Source organism: Rhinolophus sinicus, chromosome 3 (assembly GCF_057876585.1).
Source record: "Rhinolophus sinicus isolate RSI-liver-muscle chromosome 3, RSI-T2T, whole genome shotgun sequence".
NCBI classification, from domain to species: Eukaryota; Metazoa; Chordata; class Mammalia; order Chiroptera; family Rhinolophidae; genus Rhinolophus; species Rhinolophus sinicus.
In genome coordinates, this window is record NC_142503.1 from 50,410,381 (window position 1) to 50,426,368 (window position 15,988).

General features: G+C 45.3%; 1 protein-coding gene across 4 annotated transcripts in view; it reads right to left on the reverse strand.

The window, feature by feature from the left end:
* The window catches only part of LHFPL2 (LHFPL tetraspan subfamily member 2), a 145,259-nt gene that overhangs the window by 12,359 nt on the left and 116,912 nt on the right, over window positions 1-15,988 (reverse strand). For 3 of the 4 annotated variants that reach the window (XM_019728170.3, XM_019728173.3, XM_088796581.1), the window contains one exon: window positions 8,526-9,162. In XM_019728170.3, coding sequence (XP_019583729.1) covers window positions 8,526-8,955 — 430 coding nt within the window. In that variant the 5' untranslated portion in view covers window positions 8,956-9,162. Of the gene's footprint in view, window positions 1-8,525; window positions 9,163-9,374; window positions 9,493-15,988 lie in introns of those variants that run through there. The other variant, XM_074328804.2, reaches the window with a different exon arrangement.

Consider the following 15,988-nt stretch of genomic DNA (forward strand, 5'->3'; position numbering starts at 1 on the left):
CTGCCTCCTCAGCCCCGAAGCCCGTGAGCAATAGTCCAGCCTGTCTGACCTCCAGATGTCAGGACGGGCCCCTGGGCTCAATACCAAAATTGCGGTTAGCCGTTCAGAGTCAGGGATTTGAACAGTATTTTTATAAATAAGAGTAAAGTATTATAACACGAATCAAGGATTTCTTCCCAAGAATTGCCACCTTTAGTTAATCTATACCTTTGAAATCATTTTGCCCATTAAGGTTTTTCCAGTTTTAATGAAAATTTGTTCTTTGTTATAAAGCTCAATATGGTTTTAGTGAATTTTGGTGAATTTGGCCAGTTTTGAAATTATTCTTATTGGTTCTTCATGATTGTTCCAGTCATAGTTCATGCTTTAACTGAGAGGGCAGAGTCCATGTCAGAACGGAGACTTACCAGCATTTGCTAAAATCCTTTACTCTTTTCCAAATGCCTAGAAACTTGCAGTTGTATTGGCACAGATTCACCAGCACAGCACAGACGTTTTTGTCAATGAACATTTACTGAGCACCTATTATGTGTGTCGCAGGCCCCATTCTGACCACTAGAGATAAAACTGAAAAAAGACATAATCCATATCCCTCCTAATATTCTAGAATAGTGGTTCCCACACTAGTACAATAGCCAGGAAGATTATTGAGAGGTCAGTAGTTTTATTTTGCTAATATAAGGACACTGAAAATAACCCTTATCTCCTCACAGCACAATACCATAAAAGAAATGCTATTTTCAACACCAAAAGGGTAAAGGCTGTAATCTAAGAATAAAGGACAGTTTTTTAAATTGAATGCATTTAGCTTTATGAAATCTGAACTATATCACCCTTTCTCATTTTTGCTATGGACTGGTGGCAACCTTAGCACAGAGTGGAGCTGCACTCGTTCAAAGGCATTAACGGGTGGGAGTTGGGGAGGGTGCCTATGTTAGGATGGGGGCCCTTTTCTAAGAATCCCCGTGGTTTACTGTGCAAGTAACAGGGTAAAGAGTAAGGAGGCCCTCTCTCTCTCAGTTCTCTGTCTCTTTGGAGTCCAGAATCTAAACTTGTTTTCATTGCACCTCATTTTCAAGTTTCAAGAGTTTATGGACAAGCTAGACTGGGCTCAACTTGGACATTTAATAACTCTGCTTTGATAGCCAGATTGGGAACTGGAGGTCAGAGGGTCCACTGGTAATGAAGAGTTTTCAGCTGATGACCACAGTATCTCTGTAGAGCCGATTATATCGACATGTCAGCTTAATACATGATCAGTAATATTAGAGGTTTTGAACCAGCAAGATTTTCTGAGGGGAAAGGAAAAGTGAGGCATCACGTGTCAATAATGTCTTTCTCAATGCGTTTATGAAAGCTCATACCGTCTCCCTGGAAGAGTCTAATCGGGTCCTCCTTTTCTGCTAAAAACACTCCCATGGAATTATAATTATCAAGAAAACTGCTCTTCCAGTGTAGGGGTTGGAGAGCAGATGACAGAACAACATAAAGAGAATTCTTTGGAGGACAATCATCAGAGCATAGTTGTCATAAAAAGACCTTACAACCAAGGCCCTGAGAGGAAGTTTCTGTTACAATTAATCAAAATTAATGACCAATTAAGAATTGTCAGGGGGCGGCCGGATAGCCCAGTTGGTTAGAGCGCAGTGCTCTTAACAACCAGCTTGCTGGTTCGATCCCCGAATGGGCCACTGTGAACTGTGCCCTCTACACCTAGATTGAAACAACTACTTGACTTGGAGCTGATGGGTCCTGGAAAAACACACTTAAATAAATAAAAGTTTAAAACAATATATGTTTTTAAAAAACTTTTAAAAAAAGAATTGTCAGATGCCTTTTAGAATATGTGGAGAAACAATCTGTGATAAAGATGCATTTCTCCCCTGTCGAAGCCTCCCTGAGTCTCTCTCAGCAGTGATTCATGTTTACATGTTAATTACATCACTGACAATTTCTACAGCCTTAACTCCTAACTGTTAAAATGTATCCAAACAAACTAATTTAGCCAGATTATTCTTTCCCGTGAAGTCAGTGATAAAGTTTTATTTCACATTCCAAGTGAAAGTCTGTTTCCTAGACTGTTTATGTGCAACTTGGAGAAATTTATGAAAAATTTTGATATATTCATCTGAAATGTAGGATTAAGACAGAGCTCCTGTTTGACTATAACCAGAATACACTGATAATTCAAACTAAGCTGCCAAAATAAATAAAATGCAGTATGTAGCAAAGACACGCTAAAAAAATTTAGTTGCTGAGCTATAAAGTTCTTGCCTGCTAAGGTCTTGGGGTCTAGATAATGTTAAATAATACCTGCCATGAACCAGGTGCCATCTCTTCAACATGAGGTCTCTGCAGTTGGCCTTGAAATGCTGAACACATAACCACGCTGCATTTTGGTTTGAAATTTTTAATACTGGCTTCATTTTCTCCATAGTGTATTTTAGATTTTGTACTAGGTGCCATCTTAATTAAAAAGATTGCTGGCCATTTAATAAACCTACTGGGAAGACTGTATACAGTAACTGAACTCACAAATATGGCTCCCTCTACCACGGCACAATTCTTCATAGGAAATGCAGATCTCTTTTGAAGTCGTGTCCCAGAATACCACCATTGCATTACGCTCTTACAACAGACTGCCTGAACTGCTTGTGTAACATGCAGAGTCACACTTAAGTGATTATTTGTTCATGAAATTTGAACATAGATCATCCATGGCTCCATGGTAATTTATGTCGACAATTAAATGGTTACCATAGCAAACAACTTTCCACATTTTATTTGCGTATCAATTGCTATATCTGAATTTTAAGAGTTCGCAATTTTCTTCTAGATCGTCCAATTGATTCTTTAAAATAGATCCCATTCCCTACATTTACTTATATTAATGCCTGGTGGGTCCACTTGCTTTTAGGCAGTAGCTTTTTATTTAATGATACGGTAGAGTTCCTTGTTTTCTTTATATGTGATATATACAGAGGGTGCCAAAAAAATGTATACACATTTTAAGAAAGGAAAACTGTATTAACATTGCAATACTCGATACATATTAAATAACAAAAGAGGAATCCAAGTCAATATTTGATTTGTGCAATTACAAGAGGTGCTCAAAGTGGTTACCAACAGCGTCCAGACACTTCTGATTACGCGAACTACTGCTTGAGCAACGCTGACCAAAGTGTCCACTTGTACACATTGTTTGGCACCCCTGGTATATGTGGGGTATTTTTTTGTTTTTGTTTTTGTTTTTGCTTCTCTAGGGTACAGTTTATGAAACAATAACTCTCTAATATGGCTTGGGAGTGGAAACTCAAGAGTCTACACCTGAGTCTACAGGTCTTTGCATTTAGTAGGCATCCAATAAAAACTTGTTGAATTGAAATTTAATTCTGTGTGCCTTGTAACACTTCTGCATTCTTTAGTTTTTACCAAGGGATTACTGAAGGTTGATGAATTAGGAAATGTGTCATAGTCAGTGGTATTCTTACATTGATTTAGACATAGAACTGTTAGAACTGATTTCTGGCAGAGGCATTATCTAGAGAGCCAGAAATCAAGAGCTTCCTTTTGATGGCCAGAAGCTTCCAGTTCCTCTTTCTAAGGAAAAGCAGGGGATGCTCCTTCTACTTTCCTCATGCCTTTTCTTTGAAGATATTTTGAACTTGGGTAACCAAGCTCCCACTACGTCCTTAGAGAAAGCAAGGTGGACTTTTCAGCTGTCACTTTATGGGGCAAAGCCTCTGTGAAAGTCAGTAATCTCCTCCCTTGTCTTTATGCTTTCCAAGCCCCTCTTCTTCTTCTTCCTTTCCCCTCCACAATGCCTGATCTAGTTTTTCCGGCCTAGGGGTAAATGGGTAGGGCATGGGACAAATCAAAATCGATGCTGGGATCAGACTGAGTTGTGGTTATTTTCTCGATGGTAAGATTATTTTCCACCCTGTGAAAAGCACCAATTAGAATACCAAGCGGTGGCTGGGGGTCACGGTACACTTCTGTACTTGCACATACATTCGGATTTATGACAAAGCAATTCCACAAGCAGCAAAGACAAAACCCTCCACTCTTCTCGCTCAGATTCTTTCCCTTTTATTCCTTTCCCTTCTTTTTTAATATTGAGCTCCTTCCTCCTCAATCACTGCTCACTTCCAAGAAAGCTGAGTCTGCACACACCAGCCCCTTAGCCGCCAGAGCAGAGAGCGGTTCCCATGAGCACCCCGTCTAGCCCAGCCCAGCAGAGGCATCACTGAGCCCCACAGCAATCTATCCAGTCAGACTGGTGGAGCAGCGGGCGGAGGCAACCCTGCTCGACTGAGATGGATGTGAGCAGACAGACAGCTGCAGGGAGGAGAGGGCGTGAGAGCCAACCAGACAGCAAGAAGCAAACAAGCATACGAGGGAGGACGGGGAGACAGCAAGCAGCCAGGCCCGGCATCTCATGTGCTAGTTCAACCCTCATGGCAACCCCAGTGGAATAGTCCAAGCCAGCACAAGTGAGCCAAATCCTGAGCTCATTTTGATGGCTTCTGTCCCAAACCTGAGTCACTGGGGATTCCACAGACTTCTAAGAGAGCCCTTCATGCATTTCCAAAAACAAACGGCTTGATGCTGTCATGGAAAACCTGGATCTTTGCATTCTATGGTTTCACTATGGATTACATCCAGGTCACAACCTAAGGAAGACAGCTGGCAAAAACACCACCCTGCTGGCCGATTACCCAGCTTTTGTAATGAATCCCAGAGGGCTGTGAACCGATGTGTGTTTCTGGCTTTGCCAAGTCTTGGACAAGTCCTCACCTAGTGAAGACCCATCAGCCTGTGATTCATTCTGTACGGGGAGCCTGCAAAGCCACCTGCAATCAAGACTCAGCTGTTAGGAGCTGCCTCTAGAAAGGAAAGGAATGGAAAATGTATGTGTAACGGGGGAGAGGAGTGAAAGGAAGAAGTTCTTTGTTTTCCTGTCAGTTCAACTATTTTCTGCTTTATTAAAAAAAAAAAAAAAGAATGCTCATAGTGACACCAAAGTCGCAGTACTGCTCTATGTGCTTCAGCCCCGACACGGGCAGGCATCTAGGGGCCAGAGAATAGCACCATCCAATATAGGCAGGTTTGATTTCAACAGAGCAAGGTCAATTCTAAACGCTATAAAAGACACCTCTATTCCTTAGAATGTAGCAATTCTAGGAAACATAGAAGATGCATTAAAACCTGCCGAGAAAGCATAAATACTTTGATAATCAAGTAGCTACCACTTATTACTATGTGCCAAGCACTGTGCTTAAGCCTTTCTCCTATTTTATCTAATTTAATTCTCAGAACAACCCTGAGGTGTATACTACTATTATACTCATTTTACAAGTGAGAAAACTGAGGCTTAGTGAAATGAGGGCAGTTGGTCAACATTTCACAGCCTCAGGAACAAGATGAGGTGGGGACTGAGTCAGCACCGGTGAGGCTTGAACTCTAATTGCTACTGAGAGTGTGTGTGGAGCAGGGACTGAGGAAGTGTCAGCGGGGCCGCCATTAGGCCAGGCCTTGAAGGCAAGTCCTGCCATCTGGGTTAACTTAATGGTGAGGAGACGGGTTTTAGTATGGTTTTCTAAGTAACCTTGATTCTGAGATTTCCATTGAGGTAGCAGATTCTTTCACACCCAACTTCTAAAATCAAAATATCAAGACTTTAATGATTTCTGTTATATTTTTTATAGACAAGGAAGGCTACACAAGTCTGTGGCCTATTCTTTAAAATCAGGGGTAGTAAAGGAATATGCTTATGATATCTTGTAACTTTTCAGCTAGTTCCATTTTAGAAAAATGTCATTCTTGCCAAAATGAAAGTTGTAAGAATAAACACAGTCTGAGTCTGAGTGTATTTCCAAAGAATATCCTTTTGTTGCTCTGGCAACAGCCTCCTTTCTCGCCATTGGTTTCAGTGTCAGAATAGATCCAGGCAGGGCTGAGAGAAAGGGGGCCTGGGGAGAGAAAAGACTGATGTTCACAGCTGCAGCAAGTCCTTGGCTGAGCCTGGGGCGGATGAGATGTTATTACAGACCAGCCAAGAGGAGGGAAAGCAAGTCAGCTGCTTCAAATACACAAACTTTCTCAGCCATGTATTCAAGAACCATGGCTGCCTTTTATCTTGGCTTGAGTTGCTGGGTACAGACCTTCATTAGGGGAGAAAGAGACCACGGGGCATCCTTACAGATGACCTCCCCTGTCCCGCCAGGAAGGAGTTGGCTGACTAGTGCTTAGTCTTTTGCAGAGGGAGGCTGCTCAGCTGGAAGGAGAAAAACAACCACTTCTCTCCTGTATGTCAGTGCATAGACTGAAGTCAGTGGGTCCTAGAGACAGAATCTGACTATGCAGCAATCTCTGCCTCCTGCCAATTTAAAATTTTGAGTAATTGCAGACTATGAATGGCCACTGATTTGCTAGATAGAAGGCACTAAGTTTCTCAGGATGAAAAGCATTCCTAAGGATGACAACAAACCAGGAATTTCACCTGCTACCGGTGTGGTGCTAAAACTCCTGATAAAGGCATGACATCATCCAGGAGGAGCGAATGCAACACAGTAAGGGAAATCCACCTCTCTGGTCAACCAGAGCTCTTCAACAGGACTGCTGAATTGTGTGTGTTGCCTTCCCTTCATCTACATGTTCAGTCTGACTTTCCAAAAGCCTTTGGTAACACTTCTCAACAATAGTTTGAAGATACACACATGCATATATGCACATACCCCCGAGGCACTGTGTGTCTGAGGGGCATCAAGCAGGGGCATTTTTCTCACAAGAAAAAGATGAATGGGTACTGAAACCTATCTTATTTAACATTTCTGGTTGGTGACACGCCAAGCTGAAGGGGATAAACTTCGGATTTCAGAAGTGAATCAAAAAGGCGACAATGACCTCGCAGAATCAAATATCTAATAAGATTTTAAAAAATAATAAAGTAAGGTCATATATTCTCCAATCTCCCAATTTTTCAGAAGAGGAATGCCAAGTCCCAGAGAGGTGCATTTATCCCAAAAGAAACTGCAAGCTAGGAGCAAAGCTGAGAATTAGAATCCTGGCCTCCCCAATTCCGTGAGTGCCTGGGGGGCCTGTGTCATTCATGGTATGGCTGCTTCTGGCAGATAAAGAGACAAGGTCCTGAGACTTGTTACAAAAACATACCCCATGCAAATAGACCAAGATTGTGGCATAGGTCGTTTGTCATTTCTCCAGCAGCCATTGTTACTTCCTCTCCCATCCCACCCCCACAGGCCACTCCCCAACATTTGAGGAACGAAAACATTCGCTGTTTGGGGGAAAAAACTGTTGTTTGATATGTTTATTTGGAAGCCATCCCAGCTGAGCTCAAGAGTTTGCTATAAGGCAGACTAGACTGAATTCATTTTGGCTCTGTTTCTTAGCAGGCCTGGACATCAGGCTCAGTGCTTATCTTCCGTGTCAGAGTTCCACGCACGCAGCGTGGGGATTCGCTGAGGGATGAGTGACCTATGCCCTTCAGTTAGTTAGGGTTGTAGGTGGGTTATTGTTTCTCCTGTTAGAGTTCAGATTAATAAATGCCTTGGTTATGATTGGTTATGATTGTTTAATTTTTTCCCCTGAAAATTGAAGCAAGAGTTTATTCCTCTACTTTCTTAAGAATATCTTGACTCTGCCCTGTGTGTGAACGAACGTGTGTGTGTGTGTGTGTGTGTGTGTGTGTGTGTGTTTCTGCCATCCAGTACAAGATCCTTGAGCCTAGAAAGAGACCCTCCTGGCTCAGGATCCACATTTAAAACCCCAGTGGGAAAGTCTATGATAAAGAACTGGTGGCCTTGGAACTTTTCGTGCAGCTCACGGCCTCTCCTATCCTTCACTGTAAAGAGCTCATCCCTTTCTTTCCACTGATGTCTAACAGCTCATTGATGAGAAATTCCCAGAAAGTAGAAAAGTTAGTTTAATATTTTCTGATCTGAGTGCGCAGAACATTCTCTTGGGCTCCAAGAGACAGACAATTCAAACCAGGACATTATTAAACACAGCAGCTGATACTAATTCCTTCCCAGCCTGCTCCTTCCCCTCCTCCCAAAGCTGCAATCACCCTGCGGCTGGGGAGGGGGCTGAGAGTGAGTGGCAGGGCCGCTTGCTGCCTCTGAACACCCCGCACGGAGTGCTGGCCGCAGGTGGGACTGACTCCTCAGTGGGTGCACAACGTGGAAAGCACGCTTTTAACTCAGCGGGGCAGGCAAAGAGTAGGAGGAGTCACTCCAAAACCCGACAACTTGGAACCCGAGGACATAAGCCATGAAAAGGAACGTGTGAGCGCAGAGCACACACTTCTCTCCGAGTGGGGGGAGTGAAGCAGGGAAAACGGAGTGGCGAGGGCATCACGCTCCTGTTGCCGAGAACATACCTTCGCAAAGCCAACCCGACCACACAGAAGAGTCTTCAAAACCCGCAATAAATGAGTAAACCAGCGCGCGCGGCTCATGCCGAGTCCCTCCCTCTCAGGCCCCTTCCCTCCGCCGCGCACTTACCTGCAATTCCTTGCAACAGTCCACAGACGTTGAAGATGCTTTTCTTCATGATGCTCTGCACACACATGGTGAAGACGGACACCAAGGCCACCATGCAGAGGATGAAGATGCCCACGGCTAGAAAGATCGCGGTGGCCTGCCAGAAGCCGCTGGCAATCTCGCCGAAGTTCTCAGCATAGGGCCCACACAGCGTCTCCCGTGGGACGTGCTGCACCCCGGGGTTGCGGATGCAGCGGGCATAGATGCCCAGGGTGGGGTGGTAGGGCTCTGAGGGGCCGCCGCTCGGCTCGTCAGGCTCCGAGCTGCCGCGGGTCTTGGCTTTTCCAATCAGCCAGTCTGCGCTCATGAATGCAATGAGCTCTGCAAAAGCCACCACAATACTCAGGAGGGTCCAGAGCATCGAGCGACAGGTGACAATGACATGACACATATTGCTGTTCGAGGCGGAAAACTAGGAGTCCACGGGGTTAATAAAAGCAGCCGGTGGGGAAGGAAGCTCAGGCGGCCTCAGAAGGAAGTCGCTGCTCGGGGCACTCACTCCCACAGCCGGGGGCTCCTTTCTCCCAGCCTCTGGCTGCGCGGTCCAGGGCTGTCATGCTGCCATGTCTGAGCTCCGGAGCGTGGCCACCAGCATCACCTACAGGAGAGAAGGGAGGAGTCGGTCAACAGTGCCAGGCCCCGCCCCTGCAGCTCCGCCGCCAGCAAACTTGCGGGTCCCCCAAACCCAAGTGTGCGCGCAACAGGTCTGCCCCGCCGCCCGACTCCCTGCGCAGCTGACCTTCCGGCCCCTGCCTCTCGCTCCCACACCCGACCCTAACGGCCCGGCCGCCACGCTGGTCCCCACAGAACCTTGCCAGAGCAGATCCTGGTGCCCAGCCAGCACGAGGGCGATCTCAGCGCATTTGCTGGTTTCCTTTGTTTCTAGTTCTCCCTTCCCATACTGTCAGAACTGGCTGTAGTGGGCACCCGTATCTATAGGCAGCATGACAGAGGCGAGGGCCCAGGCCAGTCCTTGCACCCGTCCCAGAGGTACCCTGTGCAAACGGGGCTCTGGCTCCATCATCTTTTTGAAAAAGGCAAACAGCACAGGGATCCAGAGAGATCTAGATACAACTGGCAGTGAACCGTCAACGCCTGGCTATTATGCTTTTTAAAGTTTCCAGGACTCTGCCTGCTGTTTTGATTGATATTAGACCAGCTAAGTTTTGAAAAACTTGCACCAAAAACTTTTGCTTAACGGTAGAGTGCAGCAACACACAATTTTATTGCCTGGGAATCAAATTACTAGCAGACATCAGGGTTTTTGCTTCATAGGTAAATGAGAATATAAAAAGAAACAATGCCATCAAAAATAATAAAACATTGTTACCCACACTTATTTTTCATCCATTTCTCAGAGGGTGATTTTTAGACTAAACTCAAAACTCAAAGAAGAAGAAAACAACTCAAGAGTTCATGACTTAGTCACTTGGGGAAATTATTCAAAAATGACCGTTAACTAAGTATCATTACCACTGAGTGGACTTGTTGACAACAGAAACTTGCCTGTAAAGAATGCATCCCTTGAGCTGTCCCAATTCATCACATGTGCCTCTGCCTGAGCTTCCATTCACCCCAGGTCTGGAGCTCAACATGCCCATTGTTTCTGATCTCACAAGGACTCATTCTGTTCCCAAGGACAAATGGCTTCATTACCAGAGGGCTTTGCTCTAACAGCTCAAACCTCCTTCAAAGGGGCCTGAACCCTGAAACTGGGACCACAGTGCTTGCCAGCAGCCCCATTTTCTGCCCTCTCTCCAAGGTCAGGAAGAATTGCACAGCTCACAGCGGACATCTGGGCTCACGGCTCTGTTCTGAATGATTAGACCTTATTAACCCAGGTCATGTCAACTCCATAAAAACTACAAAGAGCCCCATGGCATGTTGGCAGTGGGGTGGGGCAGGGAGTTAGCAAAGATGGAGGGAAGTGGGGAAATAAGGAAACCCAGTGTCAAAGTTTCTACACCATGCCACTGACATCCTAGTGAGAGGTGACTATCTCATAAAGTGCAATGCATTTAAACATTCTCATACCACTGTCGTTATACAAGATGCCGTTTGGGAGAATTAGCACAATACGAGGAACACAGGACACAGGCACTTCATAATTGTTGGGGGTGTGTGTGTTTAATGAGTCCGTGTGGAGCCCTGGGGAAGGTACAGGTGGTGTGTTCCACCTCGAGAGTTTTGGAATCCACCAGGTCTGGGTCCCAAATCCAGCTGTACCACTGACTGACCACATGGCGACTCACTTCTCAGAGCTTCAGCTTCCTCGGCTTTCAGCTTCCTCAGCGACCACACAGGGACAGGAAGGGTACTTTGCCTCACAATATTTAAGGAATAAGCAAGAACCTGTTAAAGCACCTTGCTCAGTGTATGACATAGTAAGTGGTCAACAAATACCAACTCCTTTCCCTCAGAAGCCTTTCCCCTAACAAGGATAACACTGGTCAGACAACAATTTAACCAATGGAGTTGCTCAATCGATAACAGAAACTTGGCCATGACACATAGAAAAAGATTAAGCACAGGGTGTTTAGAGATGGATGAGGTCACTGGTGTCTAAGCTTCCCTGGTGGGCTTTTAGGGCGGGGTCCTGGTCTGACTTCCTGCTTCCCCACTGCCTGGCCCAGCTGCCAAACTCAACTGTGGAAAATAAATTAGCATTAGGCCAGAAGTATAACCTACTCCCACTCGCTCATTCTTACCTCCCTACCCAGAAATTACCAATTACAATGCCTTATGTGGAAAAATTTACCAATACAAAAGAGCTTTGGAGGAGATTATTTATAATGAAAGCGGCCACTTGAATGAAAACAAGGAGGCTGGGAAAAGCTGCACCCGCCCACCAGGCTCAAAAACACTTTGAACCAACAGGTGGAGAGCCAGCCTGTTAGGAGAAAATGAGGCTACTACGAAGTCTTCCAATTTGACTAGAAAACCAATATACTGTTAGATCTCCATCCTTTTCCTTCTTCTGTTTAATGGTAATTTTTCAATGTGAATATAAAACCTCTGCGTATTTGTCCTCTTGCAGAATCTCAGACTCTGGATCTTACTGAATACACTAAGCGTCCACTGTCCTGGTCAGCAAGCTCTGCTCAAAGTCAGGAATGCAATTAGGTTGCAACTTCTGAAGGGGAAGAATGTGAAACCAGAAGGGAAGATGGCGCAGTTGCGCTTAGCAAAATGGTCCATGACAAATTTAAGGTAGGATTATTTAGGGGCCTGTGTCCCCCATCCATTGCACCCAATTTCATGTCCACGCCAACGTGGCTGGAAGGAGGTCTTTGATCTTCTCTGATTGAGCAGGAAGATAACATGCGTTAGTCTCCCCAGCGACTTTGCTAATTACTACTGTAAGAGAAATCACCATGATATGTATGCAAGGCTGACTGACAAAAACTGAGCATGGAAGAAAAGTTCTCAGGTTGGTGGAACAAAAGGAACCCCAGAAACTCGGCAGGGGGCTCTATCGTGGTCTGCGCTCTGTAAAGTGTGCAAGTTTGGCCATGTCCCGTGTTCAGGGAGGCAGCATCCGTATCAAAGGGGAAATAGATCCTCGTTATAGATCTTGTTAAGCACAGGGATTTGAGCACAGAGATCCTTAGCACGGCATCCACTGCTGCTCACTGTAATTCCTGCTTCTCCAAAGCTCACTTAATAAAACGAGGCCCTCATTGATATTCCATATAAAAGTCTTCTATCCACGGACCACTCATTTCTCCTCAGGACACCTGACTTGACTGCCAAATCCCTGATGGTTGTGGATAACCTGGATGGCCCTCTGAATTTCAGAAAATGATGCTGTGATTATCACAGAGGTCCGCAGAGTTTCCTTGCCTCTCAGCAAGGAAAAAACGAAAACAATAAAACAGAAATGCTGCAGAAACTTAATCCTGCAGTCAGAATACAGAACAAGGGAAGTTGATAAATGATTGGTCCGTGGGGGTCATATGTGTGTTCTCCACAGAGCCCTAATATTTAAAGAAGGGGGAAGGTGCTGGGCAGAGCTGGACTAGGTTTGTAACTCGCATCTTTTCCTGCCTTTGGCAGCTTTCTGCTGTCAGTGAGAAGGGAAGAAAGTGAATGTGAGGCAGATCCACTCAGTGCCAGCTGGCGAGGAGATTCCGTAACAGAAACCCAGGAGCCAAGCTCACATCTACCTAGAAAGGCGGAGGCAGACTAAACGTACTTCAGTCAAAGCCACATGAAAAGCGTCCATACACTCTCTGTCATGTTAACAGCAGCACAGCCCATGACTGAGGCCACCACAGACAGAGTTCTGAGGAATACCACCTTGCCTACTGACCTGGTGCTGCTGTTCAACTTTATTATGAAAATTTGCAAACTTAGGTATAAGTTGAAAAGGATAGACAAATGAACACCCAGATCGAACATCTGTTAGCATTTTGCCATATTTGTTCCGTCACTCTATGATATACACACTCACACTAATACTCACACACTGACATTTTCTTTTTCTGGACTGTTTGAAAATGAGTTGCAGATGTCTTGACATTTCACCTCTAAATACTTTAGCATACACCTCCTAAGAATAAGGACATTTCCCTGTATAACTACAATCAAATTAACATATCCAAGAAAACTGACAATAATTCCCTTATATCCAAAGCCTAGTCCACACTCAAAGTTCCCTACCCTGCCCCACTTTTTATAGCTGTTCTTTTAAAACCATGACTCAGTCAGGGCTCATGCATTACGTTTAGTTATGTGTCTTTAGTTTCTTTGAGTCGAAAATAGTCCTTCCTAACTATTCTATCCTACCTGCATTTTCTCCCTTGACATTGACTTTTTTTTGAAACTACCAGTTCTTATAGAATTATCTATTTCCTCATGAGGCCATTTAAAATTGTTCTCTAGCCTCTGTTTTATAGAAACAGAAGGTTAAGTCTAAAAGCTAATTTAGATTCAACTTAAATATTTTTGGTGAGAATCCTTGGTAAGTGATGCTGTGTAATTCCTATTGCATCATATTTGGGTTACACGTGAGAATCAGTGTGTGTGTGTGTGTGTGTGTGTGTGTAGGGAGAGAGAGAGAGAGAGAGAGAGAGAGAGAGAGAGAGAGAGAGAGAGAACAGGCACAGTGTCCTCACAAGGCCACCATGAGGACTAAAGGAGAAAGTGTATATAAAATAATCCGCATGGCTTCCCACTCATTCTGCTTAACATATATCAGCTATTATTAATCATTATCACATGATTAGCTTAAACTATTTGTGGTTTGGTAAGTACTCAAAAATATTAATTCTTATTAGTAATAAATTTACTACACTGACCCATGTGGCCCAAGTAATCAGTACACTTCTGATAGACTGTACGTTGCTCCTCCATCGCTGGCAGTTTCTTGGCTGATACCTATTTTCATTATCTCCACCTCCCTCAGATAGATGCAAGGCACACGAAGGTGACTCATCCCGTGTCTTCTGGAAGGATAAGAGCAGGGATGTGCTTTTTCCTTCCAAACGTTGGAATGACCAACGTCTAGAGTGCTGCTTCTTAACGTGCACCCGGACCACCCACCCCCACCCCCATCTTCTAGGGGGAGACCTAGGCTACCTGTTTAAAAAAGTGTAAGTTCCTGGTCCCCACATACGGAATCAAACTGTCTGGAGGTGTTGCCAGAAGCTGCATTTTGAACAAGCCCCCAGGAGATCTGTAGTGACATCTGAGTGGTCAGGAGGAAGGAAGCCTTGTACTCAGCACGGCCTGCGGAGTAGTTCCTGGTGCTGGGCAGGGAGGGACTGAAGAGAGGAGGCAAAGGGGAGAGTGGCCCAGCGTGTCCGGACACAGCCAGACCACCTGTCCTCAGCACAGCTCGCAGAGCCGCACAAGTCACAGCGCTTCTGCAGAGACACCAGCTGTTCCCCCAGCTCATGTGCTGTCCAGTAATCCTCGCAGGGCATGAAGGAGCTCCCCACACATTCAGGGCCTTCTCTTGAGAGCACAGGAGCAGCTGAACTGTAGGGACAGGGCTGGTCCAAAAAGCTCAGCACCTTGCAGGACTTTTATTTTTTTTAATCAGCTACCAGAGGAGGTTCTTGCAAACCCTCATGTGCCCTGGCCACCCCCTAAAATACAATGACCATGGAAATGCAGACACCTTGGAGAGTCACGAAGAGGGTCCAAATGCACCGATACTTTACTGTTTTTTGAGTTACAGTCTCAACGTGCTCAGCCCCTCCTGCTTACTGGCAACAACCTTCCCTCCCTGTCCGGGGTACACCTCTCTCCTCCATCCCATCTCTGGCTCTCCCGGGAAACCTCTCACCCTGTGGTTCCCAACTGGGGGCAATTTTGCCTCTTCCTCACTCTGGAGACATTTTTGGTTGTCATACCTTGGGGGTGTGGAGCTACTGGTACCTAATGGGTCGAGGCCAAAGTTGCTGGTAACCACCCCGCAGTACCCAGCCAGCCCTCCCCCCGGCTCCCCCCCCCACACACACACACAAGCAGTGTCAGCAGTGTGGATGGTGAGAACCCTGCTCTGGGGGCTTCCTGCAGGGGGCAGTTTTTACATTTGTAGGTATAACGTAAGACCTATTTCTAAAACCTTTACATTTTAAAAAAGGTCTGTTCTAATGAGTAAGTCATGTTCTCTAATCTGGATGGACATTCATGGTATATTTCCTAAGGTAAGTACACTTTCAGTTGTTTTTCTGAATTTTTATTTACGGTCCATGCTAATCGGTAAGTCCAAGATGGCAGGCTGTTATCAGGCTGTGGAACCCAACTTGCCAGAGTGGACAGACTCTTGACCCTGCCTCTCCTGTGGATCACAGACTAAAGTCAGCTTTTGTTTTCAGTAATCTCGTTTCTGCAAAGGGCAACACGAGACTTCCTGGTTATTATATTGAGACTGGGAGTTCATTTGCTGTTAACTTTCTTTACTTCTGACTGAGGGTCTTGGACTTTGGCTTAGAAAACTCCAAGTTTGGCCAGATGGCCTTTGTTTCTCTCAATTCCCTTCCCCCAGAGTTGGGCTGGCCACTCTGTCCATGTTCAGGTGGCATTGGACAGTTCAAATATCAGGGAATCTCAAGGAACTTCAGGCATTGCAGTGATTACCTGACCCTAGCTGGTCTCCCCTCAGCAAGATGCCCCTCCAGGGCGGCAAGGCCCCAATTCTCCAAACCACCTAAACAAGTCTCTCCTGATCTGGGCCTGGAGCACCCAGGGAGCTCCTGTTCATTGTCAAGTTTGTTCTTTAATTCACCAGTCCTGGCCAGTCAGATATTTCTTTCTTGATGCCCATGCCAACTCCTCATGTATCCAGTCAACCTGCTTTCTGAGCACCTTTCCGGGAGGGGTCATTTTTACACTTCCAGCCTTAGGCCACAGCAGCCAGAAAGCAGGTCCACTCGTCTGGTCCTATTTTCTAAATACTAAGCAATTCTTTAAGA